Source organism: Haliotis rubra, unplaced genomic scaffold (genome assembly GCF_003918875.1).
Source record: "Haliotis rubra isolate DU_JTF1 unplaced genomic scaffold, ASM391887v1 Scf1646, whole genome shotgun sequence".
Classification (NCBI taxonomy): Eukaryota; Metazoa; Mollusca; class Gastropoda; order Lepetellida; family Haliotidae; genus Haliotis; species Haliotis rubra.
In genome coordinates, this window is record NW_025765610.1 from 12,900 (window position 1) to 35,270 (window position 22,371).

Below are 22,371 nucleotides of genomic sequence, written 5' to 3' on the forward strand. Positions count from 1 at the left end.
ATCTTGATAGCGGTGTGTTGGGGGAAAAGCATGCAGTCGGCCATGTTTGACCTACATAATCTCTGAAATCACATCGAATATGTAAGCGTGGACCCATAGTTTATTAGGTAAGTGGAGAGAGATCTTGTTACCGCGGTGAAGCTGTGATTTGGCTGTTGTTTAAATGTCGGATGACATGCTGAGATATTGTGGTGCAATGCTATAACAGCGGGGGATAAACAATTTTCGTTTGAGATCGATTGTAGCAGATTGAATAAGCCAAGCAGTTTAACACATATCTTGTACAACGGCAAATCAAGGAGAAATGTTCCATTGTAAAAATCGATATGACAACATATTGATTAGAAGCATGCATTGCATGCGTTCTTGTGTCATTATCCAGAACTGAAATATGTGGACATTAATGCAGTTATGCAAGTCTCCGGTTTTATCTGAAGATTATGAAACCGATATTACCGAGAGGCCTTTAACGATCAGTGAAACAAATCTGGCAAATTACACGAGAGACATTGATTGAAGCGCTCGTATAATACCCTCCATACGTGATAGGCGTCCCCGTGGTCGACATGCCATTCAGCAAATCAATAATGTTTACGTCGCTTTGAACAATATCCCAGCTGTACCAAGTGTTGTTATTCTCATATGAGGAATCGAACCCTTGTCTATAACCACTTGGCTACCACCACCCAGTATAACCAAATAAGTAAGGAATAGAACTTTTGCCTACGGTGCGACGAGCGAACGCTGTAACCACTAAGCTACCACCGTTCGTTACATGTTTAACCAAATATAGAACGTTCAATTCGCACTACAGATTCCTGATTGTTTCAGATAATCAGATGGGCAGTACAAGCAGCATGCAGAGGCATCCTCCTCGCAAAACTGCTGATGCAGCAAATTCTAGCCCAGGCGATACTTGTAATCAACCGGTGAATAACCTATCTAAAACACAGTCTGATCGAGGAGGAACTGATATCACTCAGAAACCAACAGTAAACTCTGTACCTTCTCGCGTGGATACGGAGGCTGAAATGAAGAAACTGCGGGAAGATGCTTCACATTTAAATTCGGAATTTGACGAAATTGACACTCTTATTCAAGAACTTAAAGCTGATGCTTTCACGAAGACTGGGAAATATTCAAGGATCTACAACTGGACATCTCTGGGCTTCGAGGACTACGCTGATACGGACCGTCGTAAGCTCGGTGAATACTTAGCGGTATCTGACACTGCTGAAGTGTTGAATGCAGTATTTGACACACTGCTGAAATCAATGGGGTTTACATGTATGTGGCCTATAAAGATGGACTTTGAAGACGCGACGCAGCTTCTTGTTGCTCAAAAGTTATCCATGATCCGAATGATTGTGTGGAACAATACGGATGGTAGTCTCAGTTTTGCTGAAAAGGTGAGCAAAGCTGGGATGCTGAAATATTTCGTGGAAGATTTAAAACAGATGGATGTGGAAGATGCCGCCGATGATGACCAGGTCAGTGAGATATTTACGCACATGTAATGATTGTGAATTTCAAAAAATTATAATATCTATCTATCTACCTACCTACCTACCTACCTACCTACCTACCTACCTACCTACCTACCTACCTACCTACCTACCTACCTACCTACCTACCTACCTACCTACCTACCTACCTACCTACCTACCTACCTACCTACCTAGATCTATGTTATTATCCACATATCTACATCAATAGATATCTCATTTTACATAAATACACCCTCGCCCCTTCACACACACGCACGCACGCACACACGCACGCACGCACGCACGCACGCACGCACGCACACACACACACACACACACACACACACCTTCTCCAAAATCCTGGATCCGTCCCAGGAATACACCCACACATTAAACTATAAAACGACCATTCAGTCCATTCAGGATATAAAGGAACATGTACACAATCAAATGACAAATTCATATTGGGCACGAGCCTTGTGCTTAATTTTTTTTATTTGAAATACTAAACTGATGTTATATAAAATATCCCCCGAGAATATTATGAAGATTGACTTGACTATTAATAATCGAGTCTCGACCAGACAAAACAGTGAATGTTATTTGAGGGAACGCCCCTTACCGTCGGGAGTCAACAACGGCACCACTCCTGACCACAAGGTCCATCACGTCGCTTCGTAACACAAGCATGGGTTGACAGAAACAAACCGGAAATTAAGACTTAATACTGATTAAAACTGAACAGATGGAAGATGAACACAACGTCAGTTAGACGGAACCGTGAACATTTTGTCAATGTATGTTGCAGGAGCTTGACAACACATTTGAAGCGGCCATTTCCATCCTCCAGAACTGCTCAAGGAACCCTGCGACCAGACAACATCTTCGGGAACTCGGGACAGTTTCCGTCCTGCTGCCGTATCTCAAGTGCAGGTCAGATGGTAAATATTACACATCTGTTTGCTAACATGTTCTTGAAGAAATAGCTTTTGAGAATTCCAGTGGACATCGGATACCACTCATTGTGAACGATGAACAATATTGTGAATATTGTTCCTCTCTTTTTACTCCTCCCTCGTAACAAATAGTGAACTGTGTAAATATTTTATGATAGTTTGCTAAACAACTTGTTTATTGTTAGGACATAGATTTTGCACAAAAAATCATAGAGTTGGTTTGATGTTTTTATTATGATCAGCGTTTCGTTGAGTATTATATGTTTATTAGTTTTCAAGTTAGATTGCAATTCATCTGTCCGCTTCTGAGCCAAACGGACTATAATATTACCTACACAGCAGTTGATAATTGCTTCCGGTCAGGGTTTAAATCGTGATTAAAGAATGGATCTGAACTGGATGGTCAGCTCACAGGAACGTAATCATGTTGGCCAAACATGGATCGACTGCCTTTCTCTTTGCTTAACAATCAATTATTTACATTACATAAAAATGAATGAGCATTCACATGGGTAGATTCATACAAAAGTATGTGTTCAATGTTAATAATGAGAATACCTCAAGAAGCGAGATTGTGATAATTATAGAGAAATCCTATTCGACTAACACCAACAACAGATACTGATTTACACTCGTCTATAGGATTGTTCATCTTTCAATTGCTTATTAACTGTTGTACATGTCCAACGTCTTTTGTATAATAGATAAGTTATATTCCAGTTAACACAATGTGATGTTCATGGTGACACTAATTATGTTGATAGTATTAATAACGATGCGGACCCTTGAGAGTCATGACTTACGTCGATTGTTCCAGAGGGTAAGCTGCAGACTCTGTTTACTCTTGCCAACATCGTGGACGAAACAGAAAGTGAACATCTTCTGGCTGACAAAACCGTGATTGATCAACTGTTCGATATACTGAAGGAAGCATGGGCGGATGAGGAACACCGCTATATTGGTTTCAGTGTGGAGGAGATAGTGGATGGGATGACCGGTTTAGCCAAAAATGACACCAACAAGAAGGTCCTGCGGGAAAAGGGAGCCGTTCCTATACTTACAGAGATTATGAAATTTGGATCGGACGAAGAGAAAGAGTATGCCGTGAAATGTATATGGGAACTGTCTTTTGATAAAACTAACAAGGAAATATTCAATGTAAGTTCCTTGGTAGTGGATTGTTTGGTTTTTGAGATTCGAGTAAATGCTTCATTTGCCACTTTCATTTCTTATGGTTCAGAGCTAAATATATTATATTTTTTAAGTGGATTACATAATCATTGCGATGCGTTGTTTCTTCTGGCCATAAACATATTTTTAATATTTATTACTACACGTCCGTCATTAGTATAAAAGAAGGAAGGATTCCCCACTGCGGAAAATCGTCAGCCGTATGTTTGGCCATGTATTGTACTGACAAGACACTTGCGTGACATGCCCTCTATACTTTGTAGTCTGTGTAAATGGAAGAACTACAAATAGAATCCTGTCAGAGGTGAAACCGATGTATAATGGCAACCACATCATCGTAGAGACACATATATATAGTGTGATATACTTAGTTTAGTACCATTCTTTCAGGAAAATAAAGAGTTGCAACAGCTACTTCAGGAACTCAAGTCATCCTCTCGTACCGGCGTTTCTAAAGCTGCAGCTGGAGCATTGTGGGTGCTAGCTATGGAGGAAAACAATAATACAAGTACGTAACAACGAACCATATTACCATTAGCCTTAGTAACTTAAACGTTAGACAAAGTAACGGAACACTTATCATGATAATTATGCTGTGAACCTGAATGTCCGATTTTGTATATAATCTCCTGCGTCAAGTAGGGGTTGCTGAATATCAATTGTAACCCAATTCTTAGCGGGGTTTTTATTAATTTTTGGGAAAAGCTCTAAATTTGCCAAATACTGTTTTCCATCTCACTGAATATGTTATTTTCTGTCTATTTATGTTGTGTCATAATTTTTGTTAGACTTTATTCATGTATATAATTTTAATGTTTACAACTATTTTTACGTTTTTCTTAATTGGTTTTCTTATAGTGTGTGTTTTATTTATCTGTTACGAATATTTGTCCTTTTAAATATCATGGTATCCAATACCAAGTGATGTACTTTTTAAATAGCATACTTTAGGTTGAAATCCTACAATTATAGAGTATCGTAAACAGTATCACCTATGTGTTTTGATATGTGGTATGAACAATGAAGTAAAGTTTGAGGGTGAAACATAAACATTTTTTCAGCATTAACAGGGGGTCACGAAGGGAGGAGTGGGTCATATGGAGGTCATGTGATGATCAGTTACCAGTGGACAGACCAGAAGCTGGTGCTGAAGGTATTTTATATTTTGTTTTCTGAATTGATCAAACATATCATTAAAAGGTTATATGTTGATCAGTGACGAGTAGATTGACCACAAGGAGGTGTGTCTTTCCATTGGTTTTCGGAATTGATAACAAAATATTATTCAGTATAATGTCATTGATATTGCAATTATTTTTCAAAAATAGATCAAGGAATCACTGCGCCAGAAAGGGTACAAGATCTGGATGGATGTTGATCACATGGAGGGGTCCACGCTGCAGGCGATGGCGGAGGCCGTTCAGAACGCTTCTGTGGTGTTGGTGTGTATGTCGGAGAGGTACAAGCTGAGTCAGAACTGCAGGTCAGGTGAGTCAACAATTTCAGGAATCCATTGTTTGGTCTAGATAATTTTGAATGTTGCAATTTTGACTACATGTAATGGTGAGTAAAATTAATCTTTATCATGTTTTATATCAGAGGCTGAGTATGCTTTCTCGTTGGAGAAGAAGATTGTCCCTCTTCTGATGCAGAGGGCGTATAAACCAGACGGGTGGTTGGGTATGATTAAAGGGACAAAACTCTTCTTCGACTTCAGCGGAAAATACCCGTATGATCAGAAAATGGCAGATCTTGCGAAGGAGCTTGGTGAACATGGGAAGACTCAGCCGCTCACTGATGAAATTGATGTAGGTTATGACGTAATGATGACTATTGCATAAATATGATGGTGTATTGATAGGTAAACATTATAGAAAGCACAAAATGTACACGTGAGAAGTCAGCGAGGACTATCCTTCAAGCAGGCGCTGCACTTAGGTCATAGATTTCTTAGGTCAAGTATCAAGTCGGTTATTGGAATGCATATTCTTACATTGAATGTTCTTCCTAGTCCTAAAAGTAAATGTGATGATACTCTGTGTCTGATTGACAAAAAGTTGATTCTTTCATGACACTTGATATTAATTACGAATAGTCTATGTGTGATATTGTATAACACAGACAGTTGTTGCTTTATCTTCAGGGTGAGACTAAGATAGTTCCCGTTGTGAAAGCAGCTCCCCTTGCCGCTGCAAGAGGTCGGTCACTTGCTGACTGGTCAGTGAAGGATGTCCAGAATTGGCTCACGAAGACAGGATTAACAAAGTACATATATCCTTGGTATTTACTTGTCTGAAGAATATCATAGTATGTGCCGTACCTACGGCGTGCTCACGCACTCTTATTCAGTATATTCATTGTTTGGGATTGTAAATGTAGGTTAAATATATGTTCTTGGAGTACGTCAACCCCCAAAAAATAACAGGAGAGGGTAATCACTCAATTAAGTTGAATGAATCAAACCAGAACTGATTTTCATTTGTTTCAGTGACTCGTTGCTACGTAAAATGACTGGGGATGATCTATTGTTTCTGCGTGAAGTATCTCACAGGGTAAGCTAGAAGGCTTGTTGCAATCTATTACTAAATATATGGGATGTCGAAACGCCGTATTTCCAATTTAGTTCGAATTTAGTTCGCTCCAAAGTTTGGTTCCAGGCACCATGATATGAGTCCTTACTCATGTAAATCAGGGTTAAAAGTGATCTTTAGCAATCCATGCTTGTCGAAGGATTGTCTGGTACAAACTCGATTTTTACACACCGCCGTCATATGGTTGGAATATTGCCGAGAGCGCCGTTTAACAACAAACAAACAAACAAACAAACAAACAAACTCTTCTGCCATATACTTCTACAAAAACACGAACAACAGAACAATATCAAATGAACATTATTTTTTCCCATAATTACATTGTATGATTAGGAGGTGTTAATATGATAACGTTTCAGATGATGGTGACTGATGTAAGATAATTAATGCTTTGAATGTCTCGTTCCACAAGAGAAGTTACATGTTGTTCCAAATTCATGTTGTGTCTGGTACCAGCACTGAGATTATATGACAAACTTTATCATTTGATTCCGAAATTCCCATTCACCTCAGGGAATTCGCTTCAATACTGGGCTCTGATCGGAAAATAACCTATACCTTTTATCCGTTCAGGCACCCGAGTTTTACTTCAACTATCTGCTGACTAATCTTCAGCTGCCCTTTGATGACCTCAAAAAGTTCAGCAGAGCTGTTGACAAGCTGTGAATCATTATCCCAACTGTGTGAAGTTTTGGATCTAATGTATATTACATTACAAACTCTCAGATGTATCACTGGACGAATACGTGGCATAGGTTGACTTGCAGATAGTAATACATGCCTGTGTAATTGACATTGTGTCTGCTGCATATGACAACCTTCAAAGTCAGTTTAATCATGTTTGATGTAGTACAAACATATGTACCTCAAATCCCCGACCCCCACAACTACTAAACCCACCCCTACCTCTACCCCACCCCCCTATCCTGCAAGTTGGCAGTTCAGCAGCCAATCTATCCGTTACATAACAGCCTTTTATGCAAATTTGTGATGATATCGCTAGCGATCTGTCTTATGCTTATTGAAATGACTTCGTTCTTGATAATATTCGTTTAGATGTTGAATCTACGATCATGCATTCTCACTACAAATGAATTATAACCCTATTTATGCAGGAATTTTGCAGGGATTCATCTGTAGTGTAGTAAGAAGTTTGACTTGAGATGGTAAATGTACCAGATGGTAAAATGTTATATGAATGCATTCTGGTAATGTGAGAATCAAACAATATGTACAGTACAACCAGAAATTATTGAGAATTAAAAGATTGTAATTTTCTTTTCACTCATTACTCACGTATTAATGTGAATATTAGCAGAACATAACTCTAGATTCAAAGACAGGTGAACAGTTAGTATTTTGTCAAGTCGCCATGGGCAGCAATGCAGGCTTCAATGCGGCGGGGCATACTAAACTGATCAAAGAAGTTAGAAAGTCGTGGTCCATGCTGTCCCAATATCGAACCACTTCTTCTTTCATTTCAGCAATATTTGTCAGATTTTTCTGATTGACACTTTCCTTCATAAGTCCCCAAACCTTCCTGGTGCTCAATGCCATATCCATTTGCAATATTTTTCAAAAACACGATAAACAGTGGACAAAGGGATGCCTGTTCTACTTGAAATCACTTTAGCTGATCTGATGTCCTTGTTATAATACTCTAAAATCAACTTCCTCTTCTCTAAATCATCCATACTGAGGATCACTGAAAATGTCGTCTGCTAGCAAGTAAACAAAGGGGGATAACTCTTCACAAACTAATGAAAAAGGATTAACGGAGTTGTCTCTCTTGTATGAATGCAAACACTTGATAGCCGGTCAAGGTTGTTTATACTAGAAATCCACTTAAACATATTCCTAAAATTCTCAATAATTTCTGGTCATACTATATATAGAGCTGTTTTTTGTGTGATATATACATTGTCAGAATGAATACAGGAGACCTCTCTATGTTTATGTGCGATAAGCTGAAGTCTGTGATATATCAAGTTTGAATGTATATATAATGTTTCATACAACTGCATATCTGTGATAGATAAGATTGATATTTTGTAGTACTACTCTTGAGGTACATATCCGATATGAATCGTATCTAGTCTATATTCATGTCAATATGTGACAGATACGACAATGTCCATACTGTTATTAATGATATTTTACATGTAATATATTTCTCCTAAGATGAGTTTGCAATATCATTGTTTCTGAAATGTAACCAGGTACAATCGTCAGAAAGAATCACTCAGAAAAGTGAATAATTATTGTGTAATTATTTAAACTTGACACTTCCATTTCCATGTATATAGCTAGTACTTTAATTTAAATAAACGTAACCATTATTTTTTATAACCACTGTTATTTTATTCTATGTGCGAAATTCCTGATTCACAAAGATGTCTACCAGTCTGGGGAAACCTACAATATGGGTATGGAGAGTAAAACCGTAGAAAGAATCGTGGCGAACCCGGATACGAACCCGCAATGACAGGTTTCTGGCGTTCCCATGGGGGACAACTCAGCACAACGAATTGAGGCTTGAGAGACTCAGGCCACCCATGCCCCCTTCGACGTCGTGAACACTGCTGTCGGGTCTATTACTGTTACAAGAAATTGGACGCAGACAATCAACGTCCATTACGTATGAAGCCCAATTCTGGTGTCCCCCGCCCTGATATTGGTGGAATATTGCTAAGATTCGGCGTTAAGCCATACTCACTCACTATTTCAGTCGACTGAATGAATACCCCGTGCCTCATATCATCGCCGTTCACATATCCAAGTAGCTTGCACCTACTCGTCTTTGTCACTAGTTTTTAGATGTCGTATCACGATTGTTGCAACTTTACTGTGATGACGAGCCAACGCTTTAACCACTAGGCTACCCCACCGCCCCTCGATTGAATTATTATGAATATTACTTCATACTTGAATGTACTTGACAGCAAAAGCCCCACCAGTCTTCATAAAGGTTTGGCTGTCTGGACAACCAAAAAATTACATTTATACATTTTCTATTTAAACATTCCCGTAGAAACCAAACTGCTCGTCATGTGAGGCTTTAAAACGTATCTCGCATACAATAGCATGTATATGTAACTCTTTATTTAAATAAGGGCGGTGGGGTAGCCTAGTGGTTAAAGCGTTCGCTCGTCACGCCGAAGACCCGGGTTCGATTCTCCACATGGGTACAATGTGTGAAGTCCATTTCTGGTGTCCCCCGCCGTGATATTGCTGGAATATTGCTAAAAGCGGCGTAAAACCATACTCACTTACGCACCCACTTTAATGAAATATGAATTATTTGTAGTGGTACATAGGGAGTCGTTGGAATTTTAATATTGCATAAGGATTACGTAATTATGTTTCTACCCCTATTTCAAGATAGATTTACGATTGAGCGGCTTTGAAAATATTAAGACCTTACGCGAAAGTGTCGAGACCATATGATATTGGTGATGTTTAGAGGATAATATATTTTCATAACTTACATGTTTTAACGTTTTTGATATCAGACAAACAGGCATGTAAAGATTACTACGCCCCGAAACAAACTATCAGATTTATCTTGTGTGAGAGTTTGTGATGTTTTCCACATAACGGCTGAGATTAATGTATTATATCTTCACCAGGAAGACGTCTAATAAATCAATACTTCAGTGCAATGGCTTTTTTGAAATTCAATTAGGGATGGTCTCTGAAATTGGCGTCACTTGTTAACAGTCTGAATTCCGTACTTGACACCAGTCAGCTCGTTCCTAAGATGTAACAAAGAAAACAGAACTTGAAACAACTTCTGATGTTATTCGGTTGTGAATTATTTGTTTCGCTCGGAGGCTGTATCATTTGCTGACGGACATGTGACAGCCTAGGGATTAAAGTATAATTCATGATGGAAGGAAACTGACATTACTGTCACTCACGCTGAGACGTGTACCCTCACCTATGTACATGCATGTGTGATACAGGTGACAGGCGTTATCTAATACACGTCTCACTTCCTTTTACATTAATCTGACACGTTAGGGTACAGATAATGTCTGATTAAAGGGACACTCATCTATATGCGCTTTCGTAGTACGAAAGCCTAATGCCTAATATTTGTAGCATAAAATATTTTTTCAGGCTCCAGTGTCCTTTGTGTATGGCTGTATGCCTATGGTTTACAGATAATTAAAATGATATAAATCTTTAATTTTGAATTTTTGATTGAAGTACTGCAACAAAGTTTTGCGAACATAATGATAAAGGTAACAGTATAACATGATTTTCATGGTCAGTGTTGTTGCTTCAAAAGAATATGTCAACTAGTTATGCCTATTTCAAATGTTACATTGTTCTTCACATTGATGTAACTAAAACATACATATGTAAACTATTCATATACTAGCATGCTTGTATCAACAAACAGACTGCCTGAGTGCTTCCACGGTTCGATGTACCTCAGAAATGCTGATACAGAAATACACTGACAGTGTTGATTTATGTCATTAGGTTCTTGAATACCCACAAAGTGGAATTAGAATATTAAAAGGTTTTAAAGTCCTGCTCCAGAAAGGAGCACTACCACCAATTTCAGTCAAAGTAAAACTTATTGCCATGGTAATGCAAAAAATATATATTCGGGAAATCCAAAACTACACAAAGTCATCAGTACACCAGCAGACCTATGTGCAAAGTTTGATGAAGAAATATTGAACGGTTTTTATGTTCTGCGCCAGAAAAGACGAATTTGCAAAATAATACCCCTCGCGAAACGCGAATTATTGACACTGTATGTCATTGATTCATTCAGATTCAACTCCAATTTAAACATGAGTTAACATGAACTTTTGCAAAATGAAAGAAATACCATGATTTAGGTGAACTACATGCGCTCAAAATCTCATGTGACCTCTAATAACTAAGATCTTTGACGAGAATGTCAGTATACAGTCCTACAAAATTTAGGCTTAGGCCTTTACGATAAATTAATAACATATGTCCCGTTATGAAACAAACAAAAATAACAAAATAATGTGAAATTGTGAAATGGACACTCTGAGCCAGGGGCTCTACTAATAAGTCCAATAAAAACTTAGTCCATTTGAGGTCATTCCTCTAAAATGTCGCATATGAAACCATTCAAACCCACAAACCTTTAAGCATTTGGTTGAATATTGGCACTTTTGGAACCTTTTATAAAGATACTTCCCTTTGTAAAATGTTACATGAAACAAACAGAAACAAAAGTATATTTGGCACTTTTAAGGTATATTCTGTTGCTGTGGAAATAAAGGGCAGCTAACTCATGACCTAATATATTGCAGAATCTGAACCATTTCGCGAAAATCGTATCGCGAAATACTGTATCGGTATATACCGATTTACCGGTAATATTGCACAGCCCTACTTAGAACATTATCCCAGTAGGATTCAGATCAATGGCAGGTGTACGACATGGCAACAGTGGATGTACACCTTTCATATGAAACAATGCATGAAGTCATGGACTGAAGTGGGTTTGACTTTTTGGAATGAAGACCTAGAAACTAAACTGTGCTGAAAATAGCGGTCTGTATGTTTGTTTCAAAGTTGCCTAAGCAAGGTATATTAAGGTATCTGAAAACATTATATTTTAGTTCATTTCTGTGACTGATTTGTGTCTGTGGTATCGGACGCTTGAACTTGGTGCATGTGTGTGTGAGTGTGTGAACTGAAGCCAACAAGTGTGTAATATTTTACTGTCAATTTGAAATCAGCTGCAAGTTGAAAATTTGGCAGTGACTACAGCATGCATCTGTCACCATCAGTAGGTTCATAATCTGACACCACCTTCTGGTCCATACATCCGACACCACCTTCAGGTCCATACATCCGACAACACCTTCAGGTCCATACATCCGACACCACCTTCAGATCCATACATCCGACAACACCTTCATATCCATATATCTGACACACCCTTCTGGTCCATACATCCGACACCACCCTCAGGTCCATACATTTGACACCACCTTCAGATCCATACATCCGACACCACCTTCAGGTCCATACATCTGACACCACCTTCAGGTCCATACATCAGACACCACCTTCAGGTCCATACATCCGACACCACCTTCAGGTCCATACATTTGACACCACCTTCAGATCCATACATCCGACACCACCTTCAGGTCCATACATTTGACACCACCTTCAGGTCCATACATTTGACACCACCTTCAGATCCATACATCCGACACCACCTTCAGGTCCATACATCCGACACCACCTTCAGATCCATACATCCGACACCACATTTAGGTCCATACATCCGACACCACCTTCTGGTCCATACATTTGACACCACCTTCAGATCCATACATCCGACACCACCTTCAGGTCCATACATTTGACACCACCTTCAGATCCATACATCCGACACCACCTTCAGGTCCATACATCCGACACCACCTTCAGGTCCATACATTTGACACCACCTTCAGATCCATACATCCGACACCACCTTCAGATCCATACATCCGACACCACCTTCAGGTCCATACATTTGACACCACCTTCAGATCCATACATCCGACACCACCTTCAGGTCCATACATCCGACACCACCTTCAGATCCATACACTCGACACCACATTTAGGTCGATAAACCCGACACCACCTTCACGTCGATACACCCGATACCACCTTCAGGTCCATTTATCCGACACCACCTTCAGATCCATACATCCGACGCCACCTTCAGGTCCAAACATCCAACACCCCCTTTAGGTCGATAAGCCCGACACCACCTTCAGGTCCATACACCCGACACCACCTTCAGGTCCATACATCCGACACCACCTTCAGATCCATACATCCGACACCACCTTTAGATCCATACATCCGACACCACCTTCAGGTCCATACATCCGACACCACCTTCTGGTCCAAACATCCGACACCACCTTCTGGTCCAAACATCCGACACCACCTTTAGGTCCATACATCCGACACCACCTTCAGGTCCATACATCCGACACCACCTTTAGGTCTATACATCCGACACAACCTTCAGGTCCATACATCCGACACTACCTACAGGTCCATACATCCGACACCACATTTAGGTCGATACACCCGATACCACATTCAGGTCCATTTATCCGACACCACCTTCAGATCCATACATTTGACACCACCTTCAGATCCATACGTCCAACACCACCTTTAGATCCATACATCTGACGCCACCTTCAGGTCCAAACATCCGACACCCCCTTTAGGTCGATAAGCCCGACACCACCTTCAGGTCGATACACCTGACACCACCTTCAGGTCCATACATCCGACACCACCTTCAGATCCATACATCCGACACCACCTTTAGATCCATACATCCGACACCACCTTCAGGTACAAACATCCGACACCAACTTTAGGTCCATATATCTGACACTCGTTGCAGGATCACACATTGACACAAATTGCAGGTTCATGATCTAATTTCACCTTTAGGTCCATACATCCGACACCAGCTTCAAGTCTATCATCTGACGTCACCTTCTGGTCTAAACATCTAACGGCATCGTGACATCCATACATATGACGGCACCTTCAGGTCCATATAATAGACATAATCTGCAGATCCATACATCTTACGTCACACTTGGGTCCATACATCTGACAACACGTTCAGGTCCATACATCCGACACAACTTTCAGGTCCATACATCCGACAGCACCTTCAGGTCCATACATCTGACAGCACCTTCAGGTCCATATACTAGAAAAAATCTGCAGGTCCATACATCTGACGGCACCTTTGGAACCTTACATCTGACAACACCTTTAGGTCCACATATTAGAAATATTCTGCGGGTTCATACATCTGACGGCACCTTCGGGTCCATACATCTGACAACACGTTCAGGTCCCTATACTAGACATATCCTGCGGGTTCATACATCTGACGGCACCTTCGGGTCCATACATCTGACAACACGTTCAGGTCCCTATACTAGACATATCCTGCGGGTTCATACATCTGACGGCACCTTCGGGTCCATACATCTGACAACACGTTCAGGTCCCTATACTAGACATATCCTGCGGGTTCATACATCTGACGGCACCTTCGGGTCCATACATCTGACAACACGTTCAGGTCCCTATATACTAGACATATCCTGCGGGTTCATACATCTGACGGCACCTTCGGGTCCATACATCTGACAACACGTTCAGGTCCCTATATTAGACATAATCTGCGGGTTCATACATCTGACGGCACCTTCGGGCCCATACATCTTCAGGTCCATATATTGGACATAATCTGCAGGTCTATACACCTTCACACCAGCTGCAAGTTTTTGTATTTAGGATCCGTGAACTTAACGGTCGAATCTCACATGAAGTGGTACTGTTGGAATATGGTTATGTTGTGTCATAATCGGGTAGTGTTTTATTGTTCGCTTCGAGACGCGTAGATCCAAGATAACCTGAAGCAGAGCCTGTTACCGTGATTTATTACACCGAGTCTTTGGGGGAATGCTAAGTCGTATTTAACTTGACTCTTGTCAAATAACATGTAAATTAACTATTCACTAGTTGGATAGTTTCTCCGCATGTAATTATAAATTATCGGGCGTCGCCTCGGTTTTACAAGACACATTGTATCCAGTTGGAGTGCACATGTTTGTGACGCAGTAAATCCTTGCGGGACATTTTGAAATATTCCCCATTCCAAATTTGTCGAGCGATTTTGTTTCGTTTAATGTAAAAAAAACAACTTATTCGCCGCCTGGAATCATAAAGTTTCATAAAACTGAAACCAGAATCATGCGTTGTTTCGTTAATGATTTACGTTGAACTGTCGCATTCACTAATGCGCAAGTATACTCTGCCGAAAAAGAAACGCATGTGTGGTATGGAAAGACAGTGGCTGTCATGGGCAAATGTTTCAGATTACAGTTGAAGAATGTTGCATTTGCCGTGTCTAAAGGACTCCAACAAACCGAAACATGTCTCATTAACCTATTCAGACAATGACCTACTTTTCAGCCGATCCGAATTTTCTCGTGTGAAAGAGAAAAGAGACACCACAATCATCTATGGTAACACTGAATTTCAATTTCTTGTTTCATAAGAAAATGGGATTTACAAGTTAATTTTAATTTTAAACTTTAATGACATCGTATTTCTATATTTTATGTCGAGGTATAGACAGCATGACCTTAACTAAGACGTCACAGACTGCCCCTGTTTGATGAGGTCGTAAAATGATTCACAATTCATCTGGCTCACTGGTTACACCTGTTTTGTGTTTTTTACGCTTATTGATATAATATAAAGTCCGTACCAGACCGCCAAACTTTTCTAGCGGCAAAGCCTCGTCTTGAGATTTCCACGATTTCCAGATTTCCGTTTGTCAGAGCACGCTGTACGACAGAACACGCTGCACGACGTGTTTGCAAGGATTAGAAGAAGCGTAGTGTTGCAATATACAAGTTCTTAGATGTATGAAATAATACTGATTAATATTTATGTATCCAGTTGAATGAATTGGTCTCAAAATCCTGGACTGGTTATTATACGCAGTAGGACGGAACCCAGTCAGCAGGAAACGAGACTGTTGTGTAATAAATGTTTTGACTGTGTATTTTTCAATTTCCCTTGGCAATCAGTGACTGGTCATCCATGTAAGAGGTGTAGGGTGTCTGGACTAAGGTCCTGGATAGCAAATTTTCTCACAATATCAAACAGAAAAGCAAAGGACTATAATAATTGTCCTGACATATTCCTCTTCTCATAGATATTGGTGAAGTCAACACCTGCTCTTGCGAATGCGTCTCTAGTCAGTGTAAGGAATGTGCCTAAAAGCCGGCCAGACATCAGGACTGGTAACTTCAAAATGTTACCAGCCCAAAATGGATTTAACCAGACCAGACAATCCAAAGAAAAAACTCATAATTTAATGAACCTGAGACTTTAGAATTTAAGATGTGGTGAATTTACTCAGATGTACGGATCATGTTATCTAAAATCTTTACCAGACCATCAGGCGGGCTAGCTGTATATTTAGACCGTCCGTTAGAAATCAAACCCGTCTCGGGCGGTCGGACGGGCCTTATTTGATACACTGCTCTAGTAGACCAGTCATTCATTAACGACTCCAGTAGTGAGTGAGTGGGTTTAGGTTTTACGTCGCCGGTTTCACACATATTACCCATGTGGCGAATCGAACCCGGGGTGACGAGCGAGCGCTTTAACCACTAGGCTACCCCATCGGACAAAAAAGAACAAAAAATCGCCGAGGGAGGTAAATACATTCTTGTGAACTCAAAATCCATTCCTGGGGTACAGTTATACGTTTATCTGTAGTCGATCCAACACGTTGTTGTTACGGCTATACCCGTCACTGGGAGAGGTCTAATTCGACCTTTGCACAATCAATGCGGACCATGCCATGTATCCACGAGAAAACTGAAATGAGTCATGACATTTGGATACAAGGAAACAGTTTTGAATAAACGTTTTGAATACCGCCAGGCCTGAGCGCCGTAGTCTTGTGCAAAAAAACACACAATAGCGACCTATTTTGGTGAACATAATTATCTACTCTTAATAGACTGGGTCATCCAGTGTGGTTCTGAATAGGAAGTGACAACATCAAATTGACTTCTTGCTAGTTAATTGTTGAACAGCGTGCTCGGTAAGGCTGAATGATTTACCATCTAGATAGGTAATGTGTGTTATATATGGGATTAAATTTTCTCGGTAAAGTACTGCGTCTAGTACACATACTTTTGTTAGGTTGAGTCCCATCCAGGATTCGAACCCACACTCTCAGAGTCAGGCACCTAATTGCCAGCACATAGAGTCAGCCATCAAACCAACTCAGCATTGGTATAGTGTATTCGCATCTAATTAATCATCTTAAGCAGCAATTATGTGCTTGAAGTAATACACAGACCAGCACAAGTCTCTAGGGTAAAAATTAATAGTTTAAATCATACTTTCTAAAAAATATTAAATAACAAACTATACGTACGCGAACTGTCCGCTTATCTAGACTTGCCTTTTCGAAGGATAGAATTACTATACATCCATGGGCTCAGCATTCAGTACAGCCTTGAAGCAAGGCTAATTAAAATTGAGTTGAATGAAGTTAAAATGCATATGATCAACTACAGTTATAACAAACTAAATTACTTGACCCCTGACTTTGTCATAACCAAACTTTACTATACATGTCATAGCTACCTGGTAATTTGGCCTTGGAATTATATGTTCATGACGATGGTTATTCTGAATTGATTGTAATGACAAAGTCAACTTACATCAAGGTATTGAGATAGTATTTGTCACTCATAATAATTAATTGTGATGAATTTATTGTTACGACAAAGTCAACTTACATCAAGGTATTGAGATCGTATTTCTCACTCATAATAATTAATTGTGATGAATTTATTGTTATGACAAAGTCAATATTCATCTAGGTATTATGATTTTATTTTTCACTCATAATTGTCTATAATTATTGCCTGCTGGTAACTGGTTGACTGTCAGTTATTTGGATGTCAAATATTTGTAATTAGGGCAAAAGTGAAAAGTTGGCGAAGCAAGTTGTGTAGTAACTATTCATTATGATTTTGCGTCCTTTTCATATTTGAAAATAACTACGTCTATTATCAATGTTAGAGGTTTTCAACTTCACTTTTGATGCCACATAATGACCTTTTTCTGACAAAAATGGTACAAAAATTGAAAAGACTAATGAACTCTTTGTGTGTGTGTGGTGTGTCTCTGTGTGTGTCTCTACGTGTGTGTGTGGTGTCTGTGTGTGTCTGTCTGTCCCTCTGTGTCTGTGTGTGTATCACACAAAATAAACATACACAGGTAAGAAAGAGAAAAACTGACAGACTGATCATGCACTGCTTCCAAAGTATCTCACTGGACTTGTCAGAACAAGACTCACATGCTATTATAGCTGTTGTATTTATCATAATAATGAAAGGATAAATATAATTCTTGATCTTTATTAATTCCAGCAATTGCACTGGTGTTTCTGGTCAATCGAAACAATTACACGAAGGGAGAAGACATACGAATATCCAAACAAAACTACATCGTTACTGAATGAAACGTCTTCCTTGTGAAAATAAACCTCGGTATCATTGTGTATTTTACGTACGCTTCTGTTACCCTTAGATCAACAATCATGGAAAGATGTACCCGCAAGTGCGACATTGTTTTAACCATTCGAAGCAATCTTTGTCGTTTAGGTAACGGTCTCCATCAAAAAACTTTATAAACCATTTCCTTCTTTTGTCCTTAATCAAGTCGTACATCGCTGATTGCAACATTTAGACGAAGAGACAACAAAATCAGAGATATTCTCCAACCTCACCGGAAGAGGAATGTTGTCGCAATCCAAGGATCTCCCGCCGCTGTGTGTGAGACGATCTGCATGTGCTCTTATACAATCATTCATTGGCTGATTATTACCGTCGACAAAGTTTGCGTGGAATACCACGGGCTACATAATTCAAATGTTTCCTGTATTGGAAATTTTGATAAGATGTGTGTGTGTGTGTGTGTGTGTGTGTGTGTGTGTGTGTGTGTGTGTGTGTGTGTGTGTGTGTGTGTGTGTGTGTGTGTGTGTGTGTGTGTGTGTGTGTGTGTGTGTGTGTGTTGAGGTGCTCTCTCTCTCTCATGTGTTCAGAATCGATGATTCCCCCCACCTCCCCATAAAATCATCATAATCAACATAATCTCTTTCTCTTGGTCAATCCATGGTCAAAGCGACCCGTGCTTGTCGTGAAAGGCGACCGTCGGGATTGAGTGACTAGGCTTGCTGACTTGGTTGGCTCCTGTTATCGTATCCCAGTTGAGTAGTTGAATAGATCGATAGTCATGTTGTTGATCATGGGATTGTCTGGTCCAGACTCGATTATTTTCAAACTGCCGTCATATAGCGGGAATGATGCTGTATGCATCAAACAATTCAATCGAATATATTGTTCGGTTTCCATGACTTGCTGAACACTGGTGTAGCGCCTTGACGTCACTGACTTCCTGTTTTCCTGACGTCACTGTTTTGGTCATTATAGGTATTAAAGTTTTTTTACTTTTAGTTGCTGCATAGAGTACAGATCGAGAGCGTGACGTGTGAGGATGTGACGCTGATTACTGACGTGAAAGTGTGTGTGAGGGCACTATGTAAATCTATGGACTCGTGTGATATGTGACGGTTTAATGCTGATCTACTTACATCTGTGATATGTGAAGGTGTCATGCTGATCTAGTTACATCTGTGATATGTGAAGGTGCCATGTTGACCTAGTTACATATGTGATATGTGAAGGTGCCATGTTGACCTAGTGACTCGTATGATGTGTGAGGTTGCCATGTTGATCTAGTGACTTGTTTGATATGTGAGGGTGCCATGTTGATCTAGTGATATGTGTGATATGTGAGGGTGCCATGTTGATCTAGTGATATGTGTGATACGTGAAGGTGCCATGTTGATCTAGTGACATGTGTGATGTGTGAGGATGTCATGTTGATCTAGTGACTTGTATAATATGTGAGGGTGTCATGTTGATCTAGTGACTTGTATAATATGTGAGGGTGTCATGTTGATCTAGTGACTTGTATAATATGTGAGGGTGTCATGTTGATTTAGTGACTTGTATGATATGTGAGTTTGCTATGTTGATCTAGTGACTTGTATGATATGTGAGGGTGTGATGTTGATTTAGTGACTTGTGGGTTATCTGAGGGTGCCATGCTGATCTAGTGACTTGTATGATATCTGAGGTTGTCATGTTGGTCTAGTGACTTGTAATATATGTGAGGGTGCCATGTTGATCTTATGACTTGTATTACATGTGAGGGTGCTATGTTGATCTATGGACATGTGATATGTGAGGGTGTCATGTTGATCTAGTTACTTGTATGATATGTGAGGGTGCCATGTTGATCTAATGACTTGTAATATATGTGATGGTGTCATGTTGATCTAGTGACTTGTATGATATGTGAGGGTGCCATGTTGAAGTAGTGACTTGTAATATTTGTGATGGTGTGATGTTGATTTAGTGACTTGTATGATATGTGAGGGTGCCATGTTGAAGTAGTGACTTGTGGGATATCTGAGGGTGTCATGCTGATCTAGTGACGTGGGATATGTGAGGGTGTCATGTTGATCTAGTGACTTCTATGATGTGTGACGGTGCCATGTTGATCTAGTGACATGTGTGATATGTGAAGTTTCCATGTTGATCTAGTGACATGTGTGATGTTTGAGGGTGCCATGTTGATCAAGTTATTTGTATGATATGTGAGGGTGTCATGTTGATCTAGTTATTTGTATGATATGTGAGGGTGTCATGTTGATCTAGTGACATGTGTGATGTGTGAGGGTGTCATGTTGATCTAATGACTTGTATAATATGTGAGGGTGTCATGTTGATTTAGTGACTTGTTGGGTATCTGAGGATGTCATGTTGATGTAGTGAATTGTATGATATGTGAGGGTGTCATGTTGACCTAGTGACATGTGTTATGTGTGAGGGTGCTATGTTGATCTAGTGATATGTGTGATATGTGAGGGTGCCATGTTGATTTAGTGACATGTGTAATATGTGAAGGTGCCATGTTGATCTAGTGACATGTGTGATGTGTGAGGATGTCATGTTGATCTTATGACTTGTATCACATGTGAGGGTGCTATGTTGATCTATGGACATGTGATATGTGAGGGTGTCATGTTGATCTAGTTACTTGTATGATATGTGAGGGTGCCATGTTGATCTAATGACTTGTAATATATGTGATGGTGTCATGTTGATCTAGTGACTTGTATGATATGTGAGGGTGCCATGTTGAAGTAGTGACTTGTAATATTTGTGATGGTGTGATGTTGGTCTAGTGACTTGTATGATATGTGAGGGTGCCATGTTGAAGTAGTGACTTGTGGGATATCTGAGGGTGCCATGCTGATCTAGTGACGTGGGATATGTGAGGGTGTCATGTTGATCTAGTGACTTCTATGATGTGTGACGGTGCCATGTTGATCTAGCGACATGTGTGATATGTGAGGGTGCCATGTTGATCTAATGACATGTGTGATATGTGAAGTTTCCATGTTGATCTAGTGACATGTGTGATGTTTGAGGGTGCCATGTTGATCAAGTTATTTGTATGATATGTGAGGGTGTCATGTTGATCTAGTGACTTGTATAATATGTGAGGGTGTCATGTTGATTTAGTGACTTGTATAATATGTGAGGGTGTCATGTTGATTTAGTGACTTGTATGATATGTGAGTTTGCTATGTTGATCTAGTGACTTGTATGATATGTGAGGGTGTGATGTTGATTTAGTGACTTGTGGGATATCTGAGGGTGCAATGCTGGTCTAGTGACTTGAATGATATGTGAGGGTACCATGTTGATTTAGTGACTTGTGGGTTATCTGAGGGTGCCATGCTGATCTAGAGACTTGTATGATATCTGAGGGTGTCATGTTAATGTATGACTTGTATGATATCTGAGGTTGTCATGTTGGTCTAGTGACTTGTAATATATGTGAGGGTGACATGTTGATCTTATGACTTGTATTACATGTGAGGGTGCTATGTTGATCTATGGACATGTGATATGTGAGGGTGTCATGTTGATCTAGTTACTTGTATGATATGTGAGGGTGCCATGTTGATCTAATGACTTGTAATATATGTGATGGTGTCATGTTGATCTAGTGACTTGTATGATATGTGAGGGTGCCATGTTGAAGTAGTGACTTGTAATATTTGTGATGGTGTGATGTTGATTTAGTGACTTGTATGATATGTGAGGGTGCCATGTTGAAGTAGTGACTTGTGGGATATCTGAGGGTGCCATGCTGATCTAGTGACGTGGGATATGTGAGGGTGTCATGTTGATCTAGTGACTTCTATGATGTGTGACGGTGCCATGTTGATCTAGTGACATGTGTGATATGTGAGGGTGCCATGTTGATCTAGTGACATGTGTGATATGTGAAGTTTCCATGTTGATCTAGTGACATGTGTGATGTTTGAGGGTGCCATGTTGATCAAGTTATTTGTATGATATGTGAGGGTGTCATGTTGATCTAGTTATTTGTATGATATGTGAGGGTGTGATGTTGATT

At 39.9% G+C, this 22,371-nt stretch overlaps 1 protein-coding gene across 1 annotated transcript; it reads left to right on the forward strand.

Annotated features, from left to right (window-relative positions):
• LOC124271943 lies at positions 1-7,534 on the forward strand. The gene is made up of 11 exons (XM_046707113.1): positions 1-107; positions 832-1,490; positions 2,296-2,428; positions 3,261-3,601; positions 4,025-4,142; positions 4,696-4,787; positions 4,963-5,122; positions 5,234-5,442; positions 5,778-5,899; positions 6,123-6,186; positions 6,799-7,534. The coding sequence occupies exons 2-11, from the start codon at positions 840-842 to the stop codon at positions 6,889-6,891; spliced, it is 1,983 nt and encodes a 660-aa protein (XP_046563069.1). The 5' UTR covers positions 1-107; positions 832-839; the 3' UTR covers positions 6,892-7,534.
• Positions 7,535-22,371: the final 14,837 nt, after the last annotated feature.

Bases quoted from the DNA above. Each gene is read 5' to 3' on its own strand.
- LOC124271943 (XM_046707113.1), top strand. From the start codon at position 840: ATGGGCAGTACAAGCAGCATGCAGAGGCATCCTCCTCGCAAAACTGCT. The intron at 3,602-4,024 runs GTAAGTTCCTTG...CCATTCTTTCAG, and splicing joins CTAACAAGGAAATATTCAAT to GAAAATAAAGAGTTGCAACA. The intron at 4,788-4,962 runs GTATTTTATATT...TTTCAAAAATAG, and splicing joins ACCAGAAGCTGGTGCTGAAG to ATCAAGGAATCACTGCGCCA.